Here is a 27,450-nt window from a genome sequence, read left to right as displayed (position 1 = left end):
ATATCAGTCCCTCTCATACATCTCAATTCCAACTTTAATGTCCTCTAGCTACGATGAACAGAGATCATCAACGTATCCAAAAGTAGTGGAGAGTGTTTGTTATATCCATATGGATTGCATAGGCTTGAAAGGCATGGGGAACGATTATACCTTCCTAAGCTCTGTCCGGATCACAACCATTCACTTCGTTTCCTTCATTCGTTGTGACGACCTACGACGTGCGTACAGAAGCAACAAAACGGGGTGGAGATAGTCATATTATCAAAAAGAAAATTTGATGGTGACAGTCAGCAACGCGAGAGAAAGGGGTCTAGGTCTCACTATGAACATCTCGAAGGCCACGAACATGGAGGTCGACATATCAGGTGGCATGGCCAGCCAGCTCATCCAAGGCATTCACCTCAAGGCCCTCCAGCTTGTGTGTACGATCTTGGTTATCATGCTATCGTCCCGGTGTGCCTGCATGGACACGCTGGTCTCCGTGTCCGGCTGGATAACGTAGTGCGACATTCGGACGGCGTGCGTGAGTGTGCCCAGGTACGTGCCGATCCGCTCCTCCCGGACGCCAAAGCCCTCGAAGAGCATCATTTCCACTGTCCGACTGCATCTTGAACACATTTCTGGGCGCCGGCTCGATCGTGTCGCTGCACACAGGCGGAAACGGTCACGGCAAGAAACTATAAATAATGGTGGATGAGAAGATTGCCTCCGTTGATTAACACATAAGGTCGGGTTCACCTGTTCAGTCCACAGGAGGACCGCGAACTTACAGACGCAGGGGGGCACTCGTGGCGTCGTGAATGCACAGGTTGTCCAAATTCATGTACGAGGCATCCGAGATGTAGCCCCGGAAGAGGACCATGGTAGAGGCATTCCGGCGCTTGGCCTTTTACGGGAGCGCAAAGATCTCTGGCATCGCGAGGATGAACAACACATGCCTTAGCTTCGGGTCGGCTGAGCGCATTGTGCGCCGCCATGACGAAGCCGTGCACCACCATGGATGTGGTTGCCGTGTTCCAGTCTTTCTCCCAGCCTGACCCGCCCGGTTCCAGTCCCCGGAGGTTGACCATGGTGACCTCCATTATCTGTTGTTGCTTGCTATTGTGTGACCATTGGTTTGGTTTCTTGAGAAAGGAGTATCAATATGTGATGTGATGCTTCTTGAATCTTACAGACAAGTAACCGTCCGAGATGAGAAATGTTTTTCCATGGTGTTATGGTGGCTTTTCTACATTACGGAGCGCAACGTTTCTTTATTCTTTTTTTAACCCGTACTTGGGACAGGTGTTTATTATGAATGTTTCGTCTAGGAGTATATATTTGTTATTGTGTAATCTTCTTAGTTTTGGGTATTATGTAAAAAAAATCCAAAAATGATTCAGATCTGTCATAGAAGTTCACGAGAAGTAAAAAAGCATCTCAAATTTAATAAGTAAAATATTGAGGTCCATAGACCAGCAAATTAAATAACCAGTACCACTACCAGCACGAGCCATTGACGCGTTGTTGTCGCCGATCCCATACGGGAACCGACTTGACCTTATGTATGAAGGCCGGAAAATCTTTGTGCACATTGCCCTAAGGACCATCGTACTAGAGCCGCAATCACCGTTGTTGAATCCACTAATAGATCTCAAACACCCAACACAAACTCTTGACATCACGCATGAATGGCGAGAAACAATAACATCATAGTCATAACACGACGTGAATCTACACCAGGGCTCCGTCGACTACTTCAAGATCCAAAGAACTCAAGGAGGATCAAAGCCCGAAAGACAAACTCGAAGAAGAAGCAGCGCCATCCGTCCAAGAGTCACGGGAACTAAAATCCTTAACCTAAACTACTAGCCAATGGTATTTTCTTCCCGCCACCATCCTTCCGAGCGGGGTGAAAAGGGGAGGTTTATCCATGGTCTCCTGCGAAGCCTGGTGGGAAGAGTTTAACCTAGTCGTTGAGGGTAAGAGGAGGAAATGCTTCGCGCATAGTATTCTACATCTTTCTTGTGCAAGCTACAATGTTTCCTTACCTAGCTTGCATGCCATTGAGTAGGCAATGCTTTCCTCTCAGCATAAATTATGTTCCATTGGGATTAAAGTTCAAGTAGTTGAAGTTTTTCTGCTCGACTAGTCTTATTGAAGTTCATGTTCAACCTTCATTAGATAAACACCTCTTTGGGTATCGGCTTATATTGTTTGTAAAGAACAAGCAACATATTGGGGAAGAAAAGGTTACAACTTACAACCAACATTTTCTTATGCAAACCTGGATGGGGATCACCCCCGTTGCAAAAAGAACATGACACCCCTTGTAGGGGATCGGAAATGAATTATACTGGATGTGTGCAGAGAGCTAACAAAACTCCATTCTTCTTTATCTATATGATCTGATAGCTAGGTTTCCCTAGCCAACATATTGACCCAATTCCCCAGGAAAGTGTTGTTGGCATCTCAAGGAAAGAAGGTGCAGAAGAACCACCATGGATATTGTCACTGCTTCCATCAAAATTAAATAAATAGATTTGTTTCCTCACTTTAGAGTTGTTTCCCCACTTCCTCGAGGGGATACATACATGGTATAAGGATCCCTACAATGGCCCATTCAAATCATCCGAAGCATTTTGGTGAGTTATCCTCATGATTGAATTAAACTTGCCCATAATATCGCCTCTTTGTGTGCTTGTGCATTATGAAACCCATGTTATGTGTTTGCCCTACAAAATAGGTTTTGTAGCATGCTTGATGATTGGTTGTTTATTTGCGGAGGACTGGAATGGATGAGAGACTATGATGTGGTGAATATATCATTTTACTACGCATAAAGGTGAATATGCCAAATCAAAGCTGGCTAGAGAAGTGTAGCCCATGTGCTAATTTGGTACTAGAAGCACACAAAAGATACCAAACCAATAAATACGAGTCCCTCACAACCACTAGCAATGATAGACAGAGAACAATCTCTCGCTGCCTAGTTCTGATCCCTATTTCCTCTATCAACAAATGATTGTCCATATATATAGAGTGGAAAGTGTCCATTATAACGAGTGTATGCTTGGAACCAGGAATGATTTTACAATAATGAGGTGGAGTCTGTGAACCAATTTATTTCCTCTACCTCGCCTCAGTAGAGAAGAAGGTGATCAGCCGGGACTGGAATATGCCATTGTGCACAGCCATCGTGGAAGACAAATATAGTCCCTGCCAAACGTTAAAGTGATACTCATTGACCCAAATACGCTCATCCCAAGATGAGGTTGCACTTCTGAGCGCTAGAGTATTTGTTTTGTGTAGGATAGGAAATGTTTGTCCTATGATACAATTGCTCTTTTCGCAACAGAAGCTAGGCCTACCTGTTTACACTAACAATTTCTCCCAGCACATTAGTATTATATGTTAAAAAGCCACATCAATTAAGCTTCCATAGCATGCCTAACGCGTCATGTCTCCATAGGATCTCATGTTGATATCCGTGCCTAAACTGTTTCATTCTGGTTCGATTATCATATTTCAAGCATTAGGAAATGTTGCCCCTAGTCCTATCGCTTGCATGGGGAATATGCTCCTCCCCAGCAGCATGACATCAGGATCACTGAGCGGTAATTTATTTCTTATTCAAAAAACGAAAACAATGTGCAATACATTTCATTTTACCTCAAGGCTCACTCAGTACAAAACTAATATTACACACTCATACACCATCTCATGAGAAGACGAAAAAGAGAAAAAAAATCCTCAGACTAAGGACGGGCTACAAAGTAGACGCACGATTCGATGTAGATTTTCCCAGGCTACTTCTTCACAAAGGTGCTTAGCATGTCAAAGTAGTTGGAGAAGGTCTTGCGGGTACACCCAGGTCCTGGTGGCGACTGGCACATCAGTACATGCCGTCGGGAAGAAGGACATGGTCATCCGGTCGTTGTCGTATGCGTTAATCGCCGTCACGTTCAGCACTTTCCGGTGGCGTGATAATGCAGTAGTCCGGGTCTTCCTTGACTGTTGCTCCCAGTCATAGGGCATAGGCATGATAGGTCAAATGAAATGCATAAATGTGTATTATTACCTTTGTTAGCTCAGTCCAGCCAGATCGCAACCATTCTCTTGTTTTCCTTCACTCTCCAAGAGCCAACTACAGAACAGAATGAACAAGTGTCGGAACAAAAATTTGCAAAAGAAGTTAACAACAAGAGATAAGAGGGCAAGTAATTTTTGCCATAGATTGCATGACATTGAAGCCAACAATGCTATCTCCGCCATGGATATGCACCCTCGGGATTAAATTTCAAGCTGCTAAAGTTTTTCCTCCGAACTATAGTCTTATTCAAGCTCAAACAGTGCTTTGTCTTTTTTATTGAAATAAACCTGCTATATATGTGATTTAGTCGTGTGTTAGTGGAATAATATTTTTTGAACATATTCAATGTTTAGAATTCTGGAAAGAGCCTCTTGCATAAATGTAGGAATGCCCCCTGTTGAATGTTCAGAATAAAATTACAGATGTTTGATCTCGCTTTTCAATTGTGTCGGGTTCTGGTTGGAAGGCATGCAAATGCAATCGATGCGAGCAATTGTCGTAGTCAATACTATATGATTTTATCATGCATACAGTACAGATGAAAGGAAAATCAATGCTGGTCAGAGAAGAGTGCCCCATGTGCACAGTACTAGAAGTGCACACAAGCCATGTAATATGGTGGGCCAGCGAGGCACCTTGACATCACATATACTCAATCTATAAATATCGAGCTCCCCGGAGTCTTAGTTCCAAGTCGAATTTCTCTGGCAATATTAACATAGATCGTCCATATGCATAGTCATCCAGGGAGTTGAGAGCGCCAGGCATATTTAGTTGTTTACACGAACTATGTAGGCTTGAAAGGCACCAGGAATTATCTTTTCACAAATGGGTAGAGTGGGTCAACCCGTTTTATCTCTCCGACCTGACCTCGGTACCAACTTGGCGATTGGCCTGGGCGGAAGAAACCTTCGTGGTCCAGCTTCTGAGCTATACATGTGTCAATTCCTGGCCCGATTTACGCACATCCCGACAAGAGGCTGCAATCGCGAGCGAGATGACGAACAACTCTTGTCTTACCGTGAACATCTTGTTGTCCACCAAGGTGAAGGTCGTCGGATCTGGCGGCACGGCGAGCCAGCTCCCGCCCCTGGCCCGCACCTCGAGTCCCTCCACCTCGTACTACACGATGGTGGTCATCAGGCTCACACTGTCTCCGCCCTGCGCATGTATGGACAGGACGGTCTCCGTGTCCCGTGGCACGCCGTAGAGGCACAGCTAGAACGTTTCGAGGATCATGTTCTTGACCGTTCACCTGCAACTCGTGTTAGTATTAATGGGCGTGGCCGATGTGAATTTTCAAAGAGTTTTTTAGTAAATTTCAAAGGCCTATGAATAAATGGCAATTGGAGGTGCAAATTTTAGTCCCACGCCGAGAGTGCTGGTGTGAAACCAACTTAAATAATGGGGTCTTCCCACTCCACTAAGAGAACATCATACCCGTGCGCTCACATCGCCTCACCAGGCCGGGCATGGTTTTCTTGATAATAACGTGTGGGTTCTCCTATATATGACTTACCCATCACCGTCAAATACACACTGGCTAGCCAGAGAGCAGGTCTTTCCAATCCACTCAAGCCATTCACTGGTCTTGACTACAGGTTTTGGGAAGTACCACACCAGGGCTCACGTTTGTCAACATGGATGGTCTTCCTTCCAAGTTGGGCGGCGTCGCCTACTGTCATCTCTGCCGTCGTCTGCTTGCTTGTCCAGTCTTCACCAACGTTGTCATCAACAACATCGCCTCGGCAGCAGTCACGGGTACTTTGTCTACAAACAATTAGTACATTCATCGTGATCTAATCCAATCCCTAATTATGGTTATTTTTGTCTTTGTTGTCCTGTTCATGTAGCATGATATGCATGCTTATAGTTGTGTTGTTTTTAAATTATTTCATGGAATTAATCACGAAATTGATAGACTTTTCAACAGCTCGAACACAGTCGAGCCTCGACCCACATATATGGATGAAATATTCAGTTCAACCAAACTGCATTATAGAAACAATCTAGTCGCACTTCAGTTCATTTTTAAGCAACGTTACACCATTTGAAAAGAAAAAAACATCATTACAAATGCAATTCAGATATCTCACCGAAACATTTCAAATGTTCCAGATTCACTTTGAAATATTTCCCATAAATTACTATGTTCACTCAAAATTCAGGTGTAACTCGGAAAGACTCGAATATCAAATATTCGAAGAAAACTCCCAAACTCAGTCTAACTTTGAAGAGATGTTATCCGTACTCTGATATCATTAACCTCCCTAAGTTGGTATCTGTACTCTGTATGGGATGCTAAATATAAATAAATAGCCAGAAAATAAACATGATGCTGAAGAAATGGTGCGTACATTAATTTATTTCTTATTGAAACGAATTATGTGTTCAATACAAAATCATTTTGCCTCAAGTCCCACACAATGGTACAAAAGTAATATTACAGCATACATCTCCTCATAAGAAGACGAAAAAAGAGGAAAAAAATCTTCAGACCATGAACAGGCTACAAAGTACAAGCACAAGTCCCAATCTAGTTATTGACGAAGGTGCTTAGCACGTCGAAATAGTTGGGGAATGTCCTGCGGGAGCACCCAGGGTCCCTGATGGTCACTGGCACCTCGGCACAGGGCGCCAGGGAGAAGGCGGTCGCCATCCAGTGCCCGCCGTAGGTGTCGATCGCCGTCATGTACAACTTTTCTGGCGGCCGGCATGATGATCCATTTGTATGGTCCTTCCTCCACCGTTTCTCCCAGCTATAGGGCATAGGACATGTCAGATTAAGCACCAAGGGGTGCAAAAGGAGGCTGACATATAACAACAGGAAACCTGTGTATTATTGCCTTCGTTAGCTAAGTCCGGATCGCAACCATTCGCTCAGTTTTCTTCACTCGCTAGGAGGAAATTGCAGATGAGAATGAACAAGTGTCTAGACCGAAACATGCGGAAGAAATCAACAACACATACGAAAGTTACCATCTCTGATAGCAATTCGACCATCGACAAAGAGGGCAACAACGATACGAGTCATTCCTATATCAACCAATTTGGTCATGTTAATACTTAATATCAACAGATTTTAGGTGTTCCAAGTGAGGTGTGACCGATGTGGGCTTCCACCAAAAATATTAAACGTACAAAGGGTTACACACGGTTACACGCTGACTAGGATTCTTTCTTCCTAACTAACCTCTCTCTCCCCGTGATTTTTAAGGGGAATGGGACCTCATTCCTCTTAACCTTCAATCAAAATCCACTTGCCTGTAAAACCCATGTAAACTTATGTATGTGTGGCATTACTGGGGCTTCCGCCCTCCGATACGGGAAAAAAGTTCGGTGCAAACCGTGTGGAATTCTCATCCAGTGCGTACCCGGTCGCATCTGCACACGGCTTTCCATTCCCAAGCCAACATCACACAATATCCCTCGGTTCATTTTAGCATGGGTGATCCATTGTCCTTGTCCATCCCTAGGAAGCCTTCACTAGATCATCAAGCACATGTGCCCTTCATCAGAATGCTGCAACGTTCTATAGTTCATTCGTACACAGATGGTGCGAGAGAGGGTGGTTTAGTCCACGAACTACATCGGGTAGGCGTGGGCCTAGGCGCTAGGACACGGGCCGAGAACTTCGGCAGCGTTGGGCGGGATCCAGCCGGAGCGTGGGAGGGCAAACCCATGTCGTGTGGTGCGAAGAAGCCCATGTAGGGGTTTATGGGGGTGGATTGACATGGCCGCCCTGATCACCACGACCGTGGCCCACCCACGGCCACGCGTGCAGCTGCGATCACCACTGTCCTGCTGGCGGGAGTTGGAGCCGTGCCCGTTGTGCTGGCCTTGGCCGCGTTCGTTGCCGCGGAACGAAGGGCGGTCGAGGCGATCGCCTGATCGAGGGGTGGGGCCCCTGTGATTGAAGATCCCTATGCGGCAAAAGAGCCATCGGGGAAGGCACCGTTCCCGTGGGTAGCAAGAACCATGGCCCTGACCTCCAATGTGTGCTGGGCGAGGTTCTCCTTGGCGAGTTTGACCCGAGAGAAGACCGTCTCGATTGGCAGCAGGGGACGGTGTCGCTAGTACAACCTGGATGGTGTCGAGGCACTCAATGAGTCAATGGAGTAACTGGGTGGTGAGGCCGATATCGATGATGGCGTAATCAATATCGACGAGGCCAGCGGTGAGGAGCTTCATGCGACGCACATACTTGGCGACCGAGAGGTCCCCTGCTCGAGGTTGCCGTGCTGGCGATTGAGCATCATGTACCGAGTAGCACAATTGGTCGGGAAGTAGTCACGGATCCGAATCCAGAGATCGTAGGTGGTAGTGGCGTCAGTGACATGATCAATGAGTGAATCGGCAAGACTGGAGTACACCCCCAAGGCGGCATGGGCGTAGAGCCCAAGGTACAAGGAGTCCGAGTTGGGTGGAGGGTGGTGCTCGATGAGGTAGGTCATGCCATAGTGGATGAGGACCATGAGGAAGAAAGCTTTCCACTTGTGGAAATTGTGCTCAGCAGGATCTAGGAGAAACTTAATGTGGTTGGAGATCAGATCATCGAAGATCAGATAGACGGTGGTAGGCGCCGGCAGCGGAGTTGCCGGGAGGTGGTGGAGGAGGAGAGGGGGGATTGGGATCGAGAGGGTGAAGATGTGCCAATGAGGAGAGTCGGGTAGTGCTGAAGATGAAGGTCGGCGAGGAGGCAGGGGCGGTGGCGACGTTGGTGCCGGCGGAGGTGGATGCAAAGGAGGCATAGGAGAGGGAGCTCGGTTACGAGGTGGAGGTGGTGGCGGAGAGGAGTAAGAGCCGTGTTCGGTGGCCATTGCGAGAATAGGAGCGAGGGCCTGGTCGCTGATACCAAGTTGGAAGACGACTGAACAGGATGTTCTTTGTATTGATGATTGTCGACACCTGGTTACAACATATACACGAGAGGTTGTACAAAAAAGAGCCCGACGAAGGTGGCACGCGGTCTTGGGCATTACTCCCTATCCTAGAAACGAGGAAGTAACGGGTACAAGGGCCCAAAGCTATACACAGTGCTATATCACATGTTAACAAGCTCGTCCATGGACCTCAGCACGACGCAATACTTCGCACGCATGGTAGTCAGTGGAGGCGCAGAGGCACCCTTCCATTCCGTTGGTCACCACCTGCAGACTGCAGTGTCAAAACTGGAGACAGTCAGCAACGCGAGACAAAGGGCCTTCACGCGCATGACTCATTGACTCTTCTTATCTTACCGTGAACATCTATCCGGCCACGAAGTTGAAGGTCGCCGGCCGGATCGGGCAGCATGGCAAGCCAACTCCCGTGCCCAGCCTACACCTCCAGGCTCTCCACCTCGTGTTGCAGGATTATAGTGATCACGTATTCATGTTATCGTCGCCGGTACACCTGCATGGACACGCCAGTCCCAACGTCCGACGGGACACCATGGGGTCGATGTGCTTCTCTTCAAAGTGTCATATATCCATGACAAAAAAACAGTTTACGTTCGGCCCATGATGTCACGGATGTGTCTTTTTTTATAGTGTCCACTGGATAAACACCCTCTACTGGTATCATCTTCTTTTGTTCACAACGAACAAGCAATAGATTGGGGAAGAAAAGATTACAACCAATCTTTTATCATGCAAACCTAGATGGAGGATCACTCCATTGTAAAGAGAACATGACAGCCCTTTACATACGGCTCAGAAAGGAACTGTACTAGATGTGTGCAGAGAGCTAATAAAATTACATTCTTCTTTAACTATACGATCTGTTATAGCTTGCTTTCCATAGCCAACATATTAACCTGATTCCTCAGGAAAGAGTTGTTGGTATCTCAGCGCGAGAGCGTCAAGAAGATTCTCAGGTGCATAAGTGTCGAGAGCAAGATGGTCAGTTTTCCTCGAGAAGACGGTCTTCCTCTTTTGAATTATATGAATAACAAAAACTCAATCTCCACTTGTATTAACTTTAGGAGTGAAGTGATACACACTCACTCGATTTGTTTCCCCATTTCCTCGAGGTAATGCATATATCGGATGAGCGTTCCTACAAAGTACAAAGATTCATTCAAATAAATGAAACCATTTGGGTGAGTTCTCCTTATGACTGTAATGAACATGCTCATGATCTGTCCATGGAAGTCATGCTATGTGGTTGCGCTACATACCATATTTTGTAGCATGTTTGATGACCGATGATTTATCCGTGGAGGAGTGCACCGGGTGTCAGCCTATGATGCGGTGAATATATGATTTTACTATGCATAAGGATGAGGATCGCGAATCAAAGCTGACTAGAGATGTGTAGCCCATGTGCTAAAATAGTACCAAAGCACACAAAAGACATGCAATGTGGTGGGCCAGCATAGCACCTTCATGCATGTCACCATACCCGACCAATAAATACTAGTCTATCCCGTGCCTCTCAGCTCCAAATCCAATTTCCTTTAGCAACGATGGAGAGAGATCAATCTCTCGCGTGTGCCTCTTAGTTCCAATTCATATTTATCCTCTATCAACAAAGTCCACCCATATATAGAGAGTGAAAAGCGTCAGTTACAAATCGTTTAGGCTTGAAAGGCACCAGGAATGATTTTACGGTAATGAGGTGGAGTTTGTTAACCAGTTCATTTTGCTGATCTTGACTTATTGAAGATGATAGTGATCGGCCAGGACCAGAAGAGACCTTTGCAGGCTAGCCAACGTGGGAGATAAATATAATCCCCGCCTTGCGGCAAAGTCACACTCACTGACCCGAAATATGCACATTCAAACATGAGGTTGCACGCTAGAGTATTTGCTATGTGCAAGATAGAAAATTGCACATCCCGACATGGCGTGATTGTTTTTTTCTCAATACGAACTGGCCCATTTGTGTTCGCTAACTATTTTCACCCAGTACATTAGTAATATCGTTACAAACACTAATTAAGGTTCAATAGCATGTGTAACGCATAATGGAACAATAGTGAAGACCGATCTTCAGTGCCGGTGGGACGCTCTTTTTCCGTAGGATCTCACATAGAGAAACCATACGTGAGCAATTTCATTTAGTTTTGAGTATCAGATATCTACAGTTGGGCTTAACAAAGCAGGCCCCTAAACATTCATGAATGCGCCCGATCAATGCTCCGACGTGTTCATTTTAAGCCCCTATTTATTTGCCCATGCAGAAAGGTGAAGAGAGAGAGAAAGAAAAAAAAGAATAGAAAAAAATGATTTAGGATGGATCACGTCCTACATGATGGACTGATCGGGCACGTCTATGGGTATTTGAGGAGGCCAGCTGTAGATGTTCTTGTATTTCAAGTCCCCGCTTGTGCATATTTTGCCAAGTAGGAAGCGAGTTGGTGGAAAGTCGCCAAGCAAAAAAAATTCACAGTAGGAGGCACGTCGCTTGACCATATGGGCTTCCAACATGGACTGCAGCCATCTGGTGCAGAGCTCGACAAAGTAGTGTTGTCACGTGTAGCCTCCTCGGACGCCGAATGGTAAGCACTCCTGACTAAAAAGAGTCCTAGTTTCCCCAGGCCCCAACAAACATATCGTCTAGCAATCTTGGGGAGCCTCTATTGTTTACAAGAATGCAAGGTTCCTCTAGCCTACCACGGTCAGAAGAGGCCACCACATCTATGATGATACGTGTTTTTGTCATAATTATCGTCATGTAAGTGTCATATCTATGACAAAAAAAAATCGTTTGACTCATAATGTCACATATGTGTTTTTTCTAGTGTCCATTGGATAAACGCATCTACTGGTATCATCTTCTTTTGTTCACAATGAAAAAGCAACCTTTTATTATGAAAACCTAGATGGAGAATCACTCCATTGTAAAGAGAACATGACACCCGTTTACATAGGGCTCAGTAAGGAATTATACTAGATGTGTTTAGAGAGTTAATAAAGTTACATTCTTATTTAACTATGCAATCTGTTATAGCTTGCTTTCCATAGCCAACATATTAACCTAATTCCTCAGGAAAGAGTTGTTGGTATCTCAGCGCAAGAACGTCACGAAGATTCTCAGGTGCATAGGTGTCGAGAGCAAGAAGGCCGGTTTTCCTCGAGAAGGCGATCTTCCTCTTTTGAATTGTATGAATAACAGAAAATCAATCCATACTTGCATTAACTTCAGGAGTGAAGTGAGACACTCTCACTCGTTGTTGTCATTGCTTCTATCCAAACAAAATAATTAGATTTGTTTCCCCGTTTCCTCGAGGTAATGCATACATCGGATGAGCGTTCCTACAAAGTACAAAGATTCATTCAAATAAATGAAACCATTTGGGTGAGTTCTCCTTATGACTGTAATGAACCTGCTCATGATCCGTCCATTGAAGTCAATGCTATGTGGTTGCGCTACATACCATATTTTGTAGCATGTTTGATGACCGATGATTTATCCGTGGAGGAGTGCACCGGGTGTCAGCATGTGATGTGGTGAATATATGATTTTACTATGCATAAACATGAAGATATCAAATCAAAGCTGACTAGAGATGTGTAGCTCATGTGCTAAAATAGTACCAAAGCACACAAAGGACATACAATGTGGTGGGCTAGCAGAGCACCTTCATGTCACCATATACCCAACCGATAAAAACTAAGTGATCTATCATGTGCCTCTCCACTCCAAATCCAATTTCCTTTAGCAGCGATGAAAATAGACCATTCTCTCTTGTGCCTCTTAGTTCCAATTCATATTACCTCTATCAACAAAGAGTCAAAGACCACGCATATATAGAGAGAGAAAAGCGTCGGTTACAAATTGTTTAGGCTTGAAAGGCACCAGGAATGATTTGACGGTAATGAGGTGGAGTTTCTTAACCAGTTCATTTTTCTGATCTCGCCTTAGTGAAGTTAACCGTGATCGGCCAGGGCTGGAAGAGACCTTTGCGGGCTAGCCAACATGGAAGATCTTGCGGCGAAGTCACACTCACTAACCCGAAATACGCACATCCAAACATGAGGTTGCACCTCCAGGCGCTGGAGTATTTGTTATGTGCAAGATAGAAAATTGTGCATCCCGGCAATTTGCGATTGTTTTTTTCTCAATACAAACTGGCCCATTTGTGCTCGCTAACTATTTTCAGCCAGTACATTAGTAATATCGTTACAAAATCTAATTAAGGTTCCATAGCAACAGTGAACATCACACAGAGAATTGGTACCTGAACCATTTCATTTAGGCTTGAGTATGAGTGTGGGTGGCGCGCACTTTCTCCCAGTGCAGTTGTGCTTAACAAATCAGACTCATAAACATTCAGGGAAGCGCCCGATCAATGCTCCGACGTGTTAATTTTAAGCCCCTATTTATCTGACCATGCAGAAAGATGAAAAGAGAGAAAGAATAAAAAAATAAAAGAAAAAAAAAGATGATCTAGGATGGACGGCGTTAATTTTAAGCCCCTATTTATCTGACCATGCAGAAAGATGAAAAGAGAGAAAGAATAAAAAAAAAAGAAAAAAAAAGATGATCTAGGATGGACGGCGTCCTACATGACAGACTGACTGGACACGTCCATGGACATTTAAAGAGGATATTTCAAGCAACCAGTTGAGAGAGCTGTGCTGTTCTTGGTGCGAGGGTGTTGAAGATCCTACTCGACCAGCAGCATGACATCAAGGTCACTTAACGGTAATTTATTTCTTATTCAAAAAACGAATACAGTGCGCAATACATTTCATTTTACATCAAGGCCAACGCACTACAAAACTAATATTATAGACTCATACACCATCTCGCGAGAAGACAAAAAAGACAAAAAATCCTCGTACCATGGACAGAGGCTACAGAAGTACAAGCGCAATTCGCCGTAGATTCTCCCATCTAGTTCTTGACAAAGGTGCTTAGGACGTCGAAGTAGTTGGGGAAGGTCTTTCGGGTGCACCCGGGGTCCCTGATGGTGACTGGCACCTCGGCGCAGGCCGCCAGGGAGAAGGCCATCGCCATCCGGTGGTCGTCGTAGGTGTCGATCGCCGTGACATTCAGCTTCTCCGGTGGCGTGATGATGCAGTAGTCTGGGCCTTCCTCCACCGTTGCTCCCAGCTATAGAGCACAGAACACAAGACATGTCAGATGAAGCCGAGGGATGCAACAGGAGGCTGAGATATAAGAACAAGAGACGTGTATTATTACCTTCGTCAGCTCGGTCCGGATTGCGACCATTCTTTCGGTTTCCTTCACTCTCCAGGAGGCAACTGCAGAAGAGAATGAACAAGTGTCAGGACCAAAACATGTAAAAAAAATCAACAGCAACACATAACAGGGTACTTTCAAGTCCCTTTGTCCCCTTGCTGATGCTAACAGAGCAATCGCTACGCACGTGATAGGTATGGGAAGCCATAGAAAGTTTACCATCTCTGATAGCAGTTGGACCATCGGCAAACAGGGCAACAACCGCAAGAGTCATCGCGACATCAGGCATTTTGTTCATGTTGACATCAACAGCTTTTAGGTGTTTCCTTCCAAATGGCTGACGCGGTGGACCAGTAACGGTTACACTAGTGTCAGTCCATGTAACCTTTGCTCCCATCATTTCAAGTACCTCAGCAAATTTCACATCACCCTGCAATATTAACCATAGTAAGGGAGAATGACATCATAAGACAGTATGCTCAACCAAAAGGGTAAAAATGGATAGTACAATTTTACCTGCAAACTGGTGGTGCCGCAACCTTCGACAGTGACAGTCCCTCCGGTGATGGCAGCACCAGCCAAGAAATAGCTCGCACTTGAGGCATCACCTTCAACATAGGCATTTCCAGGGGACCTGTCAATCCAGTGTAACGGATGGCTCATTTAGGAAAAGGTAATTTCAACTTTTATGAAGTTTGAACTAACAGTTTCCGAGTACATAAGAGGAGTATGTTCAGTAAAAGCATGGATGCGTATCCTGATGGGTCATATGGCAGCAAGGGCATAACATGAAAATGGCCAAAAGAAGCAAAATCAAGAATCATCTGCAAAGATGTTAATTGCCAAACAACTGGCATTAAACTGCCAATATTCCCTATTTTCAGTCAACTTTTAAGATGGATAGCTGCAATGGTCCCTGGAGGTGTCAGGCAATGGCGGTGACGCTGCCCTGTTGCTCCGGGTCTCGGGGCCACACCATTTGTGGCTGGAGGCAAGGCTGGGTGAGGCCTGATGTGGTTGTGTGTCTGTAGTTGAGGGCACCTCCTAACCTAGTTGTAGCCACTTGGTGAGGACAGTCGGGTGTGTATGTGTGTGCGCGTGTGTGTGTGTCCCTCCTTTCTGGTTCTGGAGGTTGTACCCCCGATGTCTTCCTGTTCAATGAAATGCAACTTTTTTTGCGTTTTCTTGGAAAAAAAATCTTTATAAGATGGATGATACTTCTGGTGTGATAAAGTCTATGTACCAGAAAACATAACTGTGCAATACATTGTAAGTAGCAGGGTAGATTGCCTAGGCAGCAGGCCCTGGTTTCCTATTACAGTGCGCCTTCAGAGCTACTGAGCAGTCAACAGATTTTGTACAATATTTATTTCCTAGTTTACCGATAATACAAAAAAGGGATGCGTCTATAAATATTTGGGTAGACTGAAAATTAGAATCATCTTTTAGTACTCCACTATTAGAAGAAGTAGAACAATGTACAACTTACTTGTATTTTTGTCCTCCCTTAATGTAGAATCTGTCCCAACTATCAGAATGCTCCGCAGTCACGCCAAAACGCTCCATCAATTTCAATGTCATTTCAACGTAAGGAACAGAGATCAGTTTATCAATAATTTCAATCTCGACATCCCCAAGAGCCAAAGGAGCAGCCATCAGCAAGGAGCTTAAGTACTGACTGCTGATGGAACCAGAGAGCTTAACCTGTGAAATTATTCAATCTTCAGCACCAACCTATGATAGATCACGCAATACTCACGTATTGAAATTATTCAATGTTGATTGGTTCTTCAAATTTTGTGCACGGTGTAAGGTTGCATTGCATCATACTAGCCATAATAATAATTTCTCTTTGACAAATAACTGAAATGTGCACAAAGGTACTCCCTCGGTTCCTAAATATAAGTCTTTCTAGAGGTTCCACCAGTGGACTACATACGGATGTATATAGACATACTTTAGAGTGTAGATTCATTCATTTTACTCTGTATGTAGACCCCTAGTGAAATTTCTTAAAAGACTTATATTTAGAAACGGAGGGAGTAGATAACATGCAAGTTCATGAGTAGCTAACCTTGCCACCAGGTAGCCCTCCTTTGCCATTGATACGGACAGGTGGGCAGTTTGTGCCAAGGAAACAATCGACATCTGCACCGAGTTGTTGCAAACCAACAACTAAGTCACCAATAGGTCGCTCCCTCATTCTTGGTACTCCATCAAGCACATAACTGAAGTTTTTTTTTAAAAAAGGACACCATCAGTCTCAAAATATACCCATGGATCTCATACTTAATCCACTACGATAAAGAAAACATACGTTGCATTTCCACCAGCAGCTACTACAGCGGCCGTCAATGGCCGCATTGCAGTTCCAGCATTTCCCAAGAAGAGTTGCACTTCCTCTTTGGCGTCCTTTTCGACCGGGAACCTGCCGCCACAGCCAACAACCACAGCTCTCTTTGCAACTTTATCTGCCTCCACGGAGAGTCCGAGGGCTTCCAGGGCCTCGAGCATGTAGTGGACATCCTCGCTGTTCAACAGGTTATCCACCACCGTCGTCCCCTAATGAGCAAAAACAAGCTAGGGATCAGCTAGAGATGACAGTATAGTAAACCAGCTCCAATTTCTCATTTACGATAAATAAGATAACAGGACATGCTGCACTATAATTTCCTGATCAGTGTAAACCGAATAAAGCCTGGAGGATCCTCCCTAGATTTGGTACCTATATAGCTCATGAAAACTAATGCCCCTGCTACGAATAGCAACTCAATGATTTTTCATCTAAAATAATGCCGCCTTTTTATGGTCAAAATGTGTATAGACTTTAGGTTGCCTAATAATTTCGAGCAGACATATATGAATTCCACTACAACATAATACAGTATATAAATAAAGGGGCCATCAGAAAAGAAGAATTAGTAGCCTGAATAAACAGGAGGATCGGCCCCTGATTATTACAGTATGATGCATCAACTTGATCCAAATACAAGCTCCACAATCTAATGATCCGGTGTGAATTGGCCACCAAACAGCCTACCCCTTGTCAGCGAAATCTTATACTTGGATCGAACTCGGGTTAAAATTCCCATGATCCAGCAGACGACAGTGAGCATGACGAGATACGGCGGCTACTGAACCCCCCACAAAATCCCCATGATCCAGCAGACGCAATTCGCTTCATTCATTCGTTGAATCAGATGAAGAGCCGGAGGGGGGGAGTCACCTCGGAGAGGGCGGAGAGGAGGAGGATCCGGTTGGAGAGCGACTTGGAGCCGGGCAGCTGCACGGCGCCGGAGATCTCGCGGATGGGCTGCAGCACGACCTCCTCGGCGCCCGCGGGCGCCGCGGGCGCCGCCACGGACGTCGCGCGCGCCGCGCTCCCCCGCAGCCGCATCGCCCCGCGGTGGGCCGCCGGCATCCGGAGCCGGCGCGGGGGCGCCAGGGCTGCGGTGGCGGCCCGGTCGAGCGAGACCGCGCTGGAGGACGCCGCCAGGGTCGCCGCCGCTGCCATCGCCATTGCCGGTGCCGACGGGGTTGGTGGGATGGAGCAGGGATTGGGCGGGTGGCGGGTTGGTGGGGTGGACGGGGGGAGGGAGGAAGGGAGGGAGGGAGAAATAGGGAGGTGGTGGTAAGTGGAGGAGTACGGGGCGGGGCCGCCGCTGGCAAACGCCACCAACCCCAACCCCCCCGCCCGGGGCAAAGGGGCTCGTGGACTGGTACGCTTGACTCGCCTGCACTTTGCACGCGATGCAGTTCGAATGGCAGATCTTAGTCACGTTGTCAGCCTCGTGGTTGGTGCTGCCATCTAACATTGCGCTCAACACAACACACTCTTCGCGTTCTGTGTTTGAGCATGATGTCTAGTAGATCACTCAAATCCTCGCATCTAAAACCAGTTTTAAGAGTTGAGAATTGACCATTTTTGATACTTTTAAGGGTTGAAAAACAGAGACAAAGACTAGAACCCTCAAACCCAACCCTTATAACATTGTTATTGTTATAAGGGTTGGGTTTGAGGGTTCTAGTCTTTGCCCCAACCCCACCCATTAAAACTGTCATTTGACATATCACAATTTTCACTAGAAAATCACAATAAACCTTCAAACAAACACGAAAATGATGATCATTGATGCATGGTTTAATAATTTACATCACACAATCATCATCGTCCCCCTCTCATCGGCACCATCATCAAAAAGTTACACATGGCGCCATCTCCTAGACCACTTCCACGTCCATCAAGCGCCTCCATTGTCGCCGGTGGTGGAGTCCTCCACACCATCCTCGCCACCATCACTCATCGGAGTGTCACCTCGAAGAATAGAGGACACACCACGAAATATCTTCTTCCTCTCCGGGATGTCCTCCTTGTACTCCTTCCACCACATCAATTGGTCTTCATCCATGTCCTTCTTGGACATCATCATGTGCTCCTTCTCTTTCACCATGAGTTTTTTCCATGCCTTTGCTTCTTTGACCTTGATCATCCTCTCCTCCAAGTCGGCCTTGCGCTTGGAATCTTCACGCCTTGCTTCAACTTGTGCAAGCTTCACCTCTTTCTTCTTCTCGTTGATAAGAAGTTTTGTCTCCAATGTCTTCATTGTCAATGCCTCCCTTGACTTCATCATATCTTTTATCTTCTCCCTTATGCTCGACGCCTCTCCTTCCATCTTCTTCCTTAGCTTATCCTTCTTGTTTCTAGCGGGCTTGTGCTCGTTCCTTCCCTCCTCTTCACTATCATCCATCCTAAGCATTGCCGACTTCTTGGGTGCGGTCTCTTGAGCCCTCAACTTCCACTTGTCATAAGTTTGAAGAATTTTCCAAACATGCTTAAATGGGAATGATTTGCCCTTGGAAGCGGCCATCTGCTTGTACCTCAAGTCGGCAATTGCCTCCTACAATGGGGCTTCATCAACTCCCACCGCCCTTGAAGCAACCGGTAACTACGAGGGATGTACCCACCGGTCTTCGGCTTGATCTTGCAATAGACGTCCATGCGTTGCCAATAGCGTTTACCGGTTTGATCGGTACCGGTGCTTGCATCCAACCCCACATGTGCCCAAGCACGAACCAAGAGAATATCTTCGTCCTCACTATAGTTTGTCGAGCGCACGGTGGGTTTTGCAACGGCGGCGAACGCCTCCTCCTCTATCTCGGTCACCTCCTCCTCATCTTCCCCTTCCTCCTCCTCATCATCCTCTTCCTGCAAGTCATCACCAAACCCAAAGGGTTCGAGAGGAGGAGCCCCGATGTCCACCTCCGCTTCTTCGAGAAGCCCCATGAACGACGTTGGCGGGGCAGGCATTCCGTCGAGCACCTCGTGCACGACGGGCGGAGGTGCGGGAGACGGGGCGGCCGGGGCGGGCGTCGGCTTCTTCCTGGAGGTGGTCTTCTTCACCTTCGACGCTGCTGCCCCCTTCGGCCCAAGGGAGGGCTTCTTCCTCATCTTCGGCGTCGTTGCGGCCGGGGCGACGGAGGCGACGGCCGAGGCGGGCTGGGGGAGGACGATGTGCTGGCCAGCACGCCGCCTCTTCAGGCCGACGGCCTGGGCGACGGAGGCGACGGCCGGCGCGGGCGGAGGGAGCGAGGACGCGGGCGGGGCGGCTGGGGCGACGGAGGAGGCCGGCGGGCGGAGGGAGGGAGGACGCGGGCGGGCGGCCGGGGCGACGGAGGAGGCCGGCGGTGCCTCCATGGCTCTGGCGGCGGCGACGGGATCGACAAGGCGGGGCGACGAGAGGAGCGCGTGAGGGGAAATTTCCCTCCCGCGCAACGACCGGTGGAGTGCGGGTTGGAGGTGGGTTTCCCTCTCCAATCCTCACTTTTACCGATTGGGAGGGCAATCCCAGATCCAATCTGTAATAAAGTTTAAGGGTTTAGGGGTTTAGGGGTTCTATTATTTGCTGTTTTTTTGTTTCAACCCGTAAAAAAACGGTTCATTATGTTTATTTGAGGGTTTAAGGGCTCTACAAGACATGCTCTTGTCATGTTGTCAGGCTCGTGGTTGGTGCTGCCATGGACTATGGCGACATCTAAGACCTTGTACAATGGTACTCCCTCTGTTCCTAAATATAAAACCATTTAAAAATTCCGCTAGAAAACTATATACAAAGTAAAATAAATGAATCTACACTCTAAAATATGTCTATATACATTTATATGTAGTTTATAGTGTAATCTTTAAAAGATCTTATATTTAAAAACGAAGAGAGTAGGTGTTTAGACCTCGTTATACGGGGTCTGTTAGAGATGCTCTTAGGAAGGTGCTTAGAAAAATAAACCAGATTTTTTTAAAGCATCGGTGCCTATTTCTACAGAAGAGACGCCTAATTAAGCGTCCACTCAGTAGAAATAAGCACTCATGCTTAAGAAAAATCTAATTTATTTTTCTAAGCACATCTTCTTAATTACCTTGCATTGTACAATGCCTAACCGTGCGCTCAACACAACATACTCTGCACGTTCTGTGTTTTAGAAGAGAAAAAAGACATACTTTGCACGATGAATTTGTCTTGAGTCAAACTTTATACAGTCGGACTGAATTTATTTCTACTCCCTCCGTCCAAAAATACTTGTTGAAGAAATGAATATATCTAAATATAATTAATTCTAGATATATTTGTTTTTATGCATTTTTACGACAAGTATTTTCGGACTGATGAAGTATTTATTTATTGCCAAAACGATCTGGGTCTGAATAATGCAACATTTGCACCATCATATTCTTCAAGAAGCGCTAACTTAGCCAAAATGTCAGTGTGAAGAGCGATCAACGAAGATGCCAACCTTAATAAAGAGAAGCAAACGACATAAACAAGTTGAACCTCGGCTAGCTAGAACGTATGGATGCATCTTCGGTGACCGGATCACTCCATTCCAAGGGAACGGTTCATACCCATTGCGTGTCTATTTCTTCAGTTGGTGGTTGACCTAGCATTGCAGTCGCTCATGGGATGTTTTGAGAAAAATATTATGCTCTTTCATGGTTGAGGGTCTCTACTACTCCCTCCGTTCCATAATATAGGTTTTTTTAGAAATTCCACTAGAGAACTACATACGGATGTATATAGATATACTTTAAAGTGTAGATTCACTCATTTTGCTTTGTATGTAGCCCCTTAGTGAAATCGCTTAAAAGACTTATATTTAGAAATGGAGGGAGTATCACCTTATGAATAGGGAGAATGTGGATAGGGCAAATTGTTGTCTGAGACCGTTATGTTCGATTGTGTATTGACCATCTACGTGTTGGAAATATGTCCTAGAGGCAATAATAAATTAGTTATTATTATATTTCTTTGTTCATGATAATCGTTTATTATCCATGATATAATTGTATTGATTGGAAACATAGTGCATGTGTGGATACATAGACAAAACACTATCCCTAGTAAGCCTCTAGTTGACTAGCTCATTGATCAAAGATGGTCAAGGTTTCCTGACCATAGGCAAGTGTTGTCACTTGATAACGGAATCACATCACTAGGAGAATCATGTGATGGACTAGACCCAAACTAATAGACGTAGCATGTTGATCGTGTCATTTTGTTGCTACTGTTTTCTGCATGTCAAGTATTTGTTCCTATGACCATGAGATCATATAACTCACTGACACCGGAGGAATGCTTTGTGTGTATCAAACGTCGCACGTAACTGGGTGACTATAAAGATGCTCTACAGGTATCTCCGAAGGTGTTCGTTGAGTTACTATGGATTGAGACTCGGATTTATCACTCCGTGTGACGGAGAGGTATCTCGGGGCCCACTCGGTAATACAACATCACACACAAGCCTTGCAAGCAATGTGACTTAGTGTAAGTTGCGGGATCTTGTATTACGGAACGAGCAAAGAGACTTGCCGGTAAACGAGATTGAAATAGGTATGCGGATACTGACGATCGAATCTCGGACAAGTAACATACCGAAGGACAAAGGGAATGACATACGGTCACTCTAGATGCATGCTGCATAGACAAAGGGAATGACATTAGATCATATAACTCACTCTAGATGCATGCTGCATAGCGGTCGATGTGTGGAGTAATAGTAGTAGATGCAGAAAGTATCGGTCTACTTGTCTCGAACGTGATGCATATATGTATGATCATTGCCTTAGATATCGTAATGACTTTGCGCGGTTCTATCAATTGCTCGACAGTAATTTGTTCACCCACCGTAATATTTGCTATTTTGAGAGAAGCCTCTAGTGGACACTATGGCCCCCGTGTCTACTTCACACCATATTTTAAAGCCTTACTCTTTTTCTTCGTTGCACTTTTCGCCTTCAGATCTCACTTTGCAATCAATCTTGAAGGGAGTGACAACCCTTTATAGCGTTGGGTGCAAGCTCTTTTGTGTTTGCGCAGGTACTCTGGACTTGATGGGATTCTCTTACTGGATTGATACCTTGGTTCTCAAACTGAGGGAAATACTTACTGCTTCTGTGTTGCACCACCCTTTCCTCTTCAAGGGAAAAAACAACGCAAGCCCAGCCTCCGTCAACGTGTCAATCTCTGGCGCTGTTGTTTGTTGTCGTAGCAATACCCCACCCATATATTGGTTAGTCAACAAGATTGTTGCAACCGTTCATTGCTTAGATTGCCAAACATGGTAGAACACTATTGCAAAGCACACCATGGTCCTGCTACCAAAATTAAATTTAGCAATCTCATGCGTTGTCTTGTTAGCCTGTCTATCAATCTTTACAATCTGGAGATCCTCAATACACTTTGAGATGATGAGCACTTCCTTTTCGGATCCGAAAGAGGAGACCTGTCAATGGTTCAATAATTTTTTCTTCATGCATGGTTGCATCTTGGACTTATCCTTGTATGATGATGTGACGTGCTTGCATGTTGAGATAAAAAATTAACGAGAAAGAATCTCTTGGGTATATGGTATAGGATTTGGTTTTGTCTGTGTAAGATCGGACTTTAATTATGTCATGCATGGTTGTGTTTTTTTCATTGGTACCGGCTTGACTTGTTGTTCCATGCGGTATTTGTTTTCAAAGGAAGGTGTATTTGTTTGGTGTTTGCTTTTAGTATTACTATATAATGCCCCGTACGTTGTTGCGGGAAGCTTGTTAATAAAAATATGGACAATTGATAAAAGACTAAAAATTTATGCAAAGAAAAATATAAAAGTGTGTTTTACATGACTTAATTCCCTTGAAAAAAGTCATGCATGAGGTGAAAGATTTTGCATGCAAAGATTAACGAAAAAAAATGAGGTATGACTCCATGCATGACATGGTGATGTGGCATGATTGCATGAAAAGAAAAATTAGGTAGTGGGTTATAGCTATTTAAGAATAAAGGATTACACATTTTAGTTTTCTGGTAGTAAATGGTGGTCACGTGAGCTCCTTTATGACCCACAAAACCAATCGACCACAGTCAAACAACACACACAGAAACACGCACGCAAGCACGCACGCGCACGGCGAGATTGAACGCCAATAGGACCATATGACCGCGTGGTCGAGTCCAAACAACAACGTGCAAAGTGCAAAATACCCGCTTATAATTGGGCCGATCTACGAACCCCAAAGCCCCGACGCATCAAGAGAACCATTCAATTCCTATGTATCCTAATTTTTAAAATTCATTTTTTTTGTAGAATTCGTGAAAAAATTATAAATATTTTTTAATTTTTGAACAATTTTTAAACCGTGAACATTTTTGTCGCCAACTATGTAGCCTACTCTTTTTTGGAAATACGCTGTTTTTCTAAAGTGCAAGTCTATCAATCAACCGTTGGCTTGATCATATATGCGAGCTATTTCTTCCAAAAAAAATTCTGTTCCACTGCAGTCACGGAAAGGGGTATAGCAATCCATGACCTTTAAACGTGAGGAGTGGTTTGTCTGTGTCCACATGTGTTTATAAGTTGGATCTTTCCGATCTATGCTTCACTTTATCGAATGTAGTTGTTCTGATAAATTGGACCTTTTGGGCCTTAGCACAACGATTTTTCGATTGTCTATCACAACAAAGTTTGTCCAACAATATGTACCACTCTATTTACTTTTTTAAAAGTAAATATTCGAGAGCGTCGACGTCTCTATTTTACTAGTGCATGTCTCATGGCTTAAATGTGTAGGTTCATATATATATACTTCCTTTGTTTTATTTACTTTGCATAGTAGTTTTGTCTGAGGTCAAACTTTGTAAATTTTGATCAAGTTTGTAAAAAAATATTAACATCCAGGATACAAAATGAATACCATTAGAATCATCATTGATATATTTTCCTATCATGCCTATTTATTCTCGTGAAATTTTGATAGTTTTATATAAACTTGATCCTACTTTATAAAGTTTCATTTAGATAAAAAAACTGATATACGGAGTAAATAAAAACGAAGGAAGTACTTTATAGTGTATCAATTTATTAATGGGACGTGTTACGCGTCAGTCGATGGATCTTTATAAAAAAAATCCGTTACTATCGAGTCGTTGGATTTAGCTGATTAGTACATATTTAGAGCATCTATAGCCGGGACTTGCAAATCTGGCCCCTCAAACGCCCGCGGACACGACCGGTCAGTGACCGGACGTGCCCGGGCGTGTCCGCGAGCCCTCGTATCGTCCTCATATTTGAGATGGATATGAGGGGTGCCGGTCAGTCCGGACGTTTGAGATGGGTATGAAGGGTCCGGCTGGGTCGATCTTTTGTGACCAGTTAGTAACATGGCGGACTGCTCGGGCATTTCAGGTTGGTTTAAAGGGTCCGGCTGTAGATGCTCTTACCACTTATGTAATATAGGATGTGTAGCATAATGTTTTTGCAACAGTGATCATGTTGCATAAGACATTTGTAAGAGAGCTTGTGTTACAAAAAAAAAATGCAACAGAGATTATCTTGCATAATATGTTTAGCAACTGAGATTATATTGCAGAATTTTTTTGCCCGCATTGTCACACCATTACATTGTCACTGCAATATTCTCCATGTTTTAAAAACATGCACGAAGTTGCAAAAATCTATGACTTGCGGCGTATGGGATTATCCGACACATGGTTGGCTCTCGAAGTGACGTGACGGATCGTGAGGCGTAGATCGACTGGATGATTCTAATCATTTTACTTTATTATTAATCTCTTATAAGTCATTTTATATATGTAATAATAAGGTTGTCGCGTTTGACCCGCACGTGCAAAGATCCACGTGCGACGTCGTCATTGGCCAAGACGCTAAAAGAATCAGGTGCCAAATGCCAAGCATATCCGTTTGTTGTTCTCCGGAGAAAAACTGCCAACTGGTGGCTGGTGGTCGGTATGCGCCGCCGCCACCAACCCCCAGGACGGCTGGCAAGCGACGACTCGTCTCTAACTCTCTACAGCTGCCGTTGCCTGACATGCATCAGATGCATGAGTTCGAGAACAGGGATTTGTCTTTTCAGGAACACCCAATGCACCACGTGCGCATTGTTATTTTTTTCTTCAAAATTCTTGTGGCATCAAAGCAGGCGGCGGAGTTGCGCCACGCAGTTTTCAAAATCATCCACATTTAAATATTTGGGGTGCGTCCTCTTGCATCCACCAGCATGCCGTCTTTGGGTCTTCGTCTCTGCGGAACTAACCTTTTTACAACCCAGGTGTTTGTAAAAACATTGATCGGATAGTTGTTGATGTAGACCAAGGGCCGCTGCAATCTGCAAGCGCATCATGAGCATAGCTCGATGCCGCCTTTGGGCCTTCGTCTCTGCGGAACTAACTTTTTACAACCCGAGTATTTGTAAAAACAATGATCGGATAGAATCACCACTACGAAAAAAAAACACTAAGGTTGATTGTAATGGTAGCATCATGCATGTCAACTAAGCATATTTGATGAAGTGACATAAAACTAAATGAAAAAAGAGATGATTGAGTATCATATTATTATACCGTGTCATATTAAATATTATACTACCATGTGTCATGCATGATAACAAATAAACTATTCTATGATACTAACATATGATATTATGCATTACGGATGTAATATCATACATTGGTGTCATATGCATAATACTACTATATATGATACCACCGTTACAACCAGTCTAATAAAGAGATCCATAGAAATCCAAACTGACTGGATCTTGGAAGACCGCCGAAGACTAGCTCCAAACACTCCTCGCTGGTGATAAACACACAAACGGGGAAAAGAGCGGGGAGTATATTATTCCTAGACGGAGGCATCCCATCGCCTCGCAACTTGGAACCAAAGTCTAATGCTCCTAAAGAGAACCTGCAAAAAAACACCCATATCGTTGCACGACGGGTCTGGATCTGACATCGACCTCACCGCTGTTCAGAAGAATTTATAGACTCCCTCTTCTAGGGTGACATAGTCAGGCTGTGTCGCGGTTGAAGATCACTTCACTGGATTACCAATATCGTCGTCGAGCATCGCCTGCTAAGAGCAACTCTAGCAGATCATGTATAATTACGACCTGCAAATGTGTTTTACGGTTCGACGAAATGCGATTTTGCGGGACGAAATGTTTCGCTGCAGAACAGAACCTGTATAATCAAACTGCATAATTTGAAATAAAACATTCCCGGACGAAATTGGAACCACAGTCTACATCGAACATGATCATACAAACTACATTCACAGCCTGCATCACTTACTAGAGGGGGGAGCACACCTACTGGAGCTCATCGGAGCTCACTAGAGCTACTATCTATCCTACCGCACTACTCAAAACTGAGCTCACCGGAGTCGAGCTCGTGCGGTAGTAGATGCGCAGTGCGCTCAGTCGTTGTCGGAGGAGGAGGAGAGCTCGATGTAGATGTGCTCCTGCGCAGTCGCTTCGCGGAGCCACTCCTCCACCTTGTGGCCGAAGGCGAGGGCCGACGCGACACCCTGCTCGTAGAGCATGGCGTCGATCTCCTTCTCCCCCCGACGGCGCTGCTGGTCCTCTTCGCCTCTCGTGCACTCCGCGCCAGCAGCACGGGCAAAAGGCTATCCGCCTCCGCCGGAGGGAGGAAATCCTCCGGTCCGAAGACGGCCCCGGCACGTCGCTCCGGCACCACCTCGGCCTCCGGCTCCATCTTCACCGACGGGAGCTCTTTGAGCTCCCTCTTCACCGGGGGGAGGGAGGAGCACGAGCGCGAGCTCGATGCCTCGAAGGAGTTGCCGGAGCAGAGGCGGCCGCGCGCGCGGTCCTCCTTCTTTGTCTCGCGACGGAGAAGCGACGGCGGCGGCGTCTGGCCCCACTGCGTGTACCAGCGGGCGGCGCGCTTATG

General features: G+C 45.3%; 1 protein-coding gene across 1 annotated transcript; it reads right to left on the bottom strand.

The window, feature by feature from the left end:
- Positions 1–13,695: 13,695 nt before the first annotated feature.
- Positions 13,696–17,897, bottom strand: LOC123408136 (3-phosphoshikimate 1-carboxyvinyltransferase 2). Its single transcript, XM_045101320.1, has 8 exons — positions 17,433–17,897; positions 16,524–16,768; positions 16,281–16,434; positions 15,696–15,910; positions 14,723–14,840; positions 14,426–14,636; positions 14,207–14,268; positions 13,696–14,116 (listed from the first exon to the last, which is right to left on the bottom strand). The coding sequence occupies exons 1-8, from the start codon at positions 17,724–17,726 to the stop codon at positions 13,898–13,900; spliced, it is 1,518 nt and encodes a 505-aa protein (XP_044957255.1). The 5' UTR covers positions 17,727–17,897; the 3' UTR covers positions 13,696–13,897.
- Positions 17,898–27,450: the final 9,553 nt, after the last annotated feature.

This window comes from Hordeum vulgare, chromosome 7H, assembly GCF_904849725.1.
Source record: "Hordeum vulgare subsp. vulgare chromosome 7H, MorexV3_pseudomolecules_assembly, whole genome shotgun sequence".
In the NCBI taxonomy this organism is placed as follows: Eukaryota; Viridiplantae; Streptophyta; class Magnoliopsida; order Poales; family Poaceae; genus Hordeum; species Hordeum vulgare.
This window is presented reverse-complemented; position numbering and strand designations above follow the sequence as displayed.

What these genes read in the sequence shown, in the direction of transcription:
- LOC123408136 (XM_045101320.1), bottom strand. Translation starts at nt 17,726, where the DNA reads ATGGCGATGGCAGCGGCGGCGACCCTGGCGGCGTCCTCCAGCGCGGTC. An exon ending in TCCAACTGCTATCAGAGATG is followed by an intron (nt 14,269 to 14,425) that starts GTAAACTTTCTA and finishes TCTCTTCTGCAG; the next exon opens with TTGCCTCCTGGAGAGTGAAG. An exon ending in TCCGGACCGAGCTGACGAAG is followed by an intron (nt 14,117 to 14,206) that starts GTAATAATACAC and finishes TGTGCTCTATAG; the next exon opens with CTGGGAGCAACGGTGGAGGA.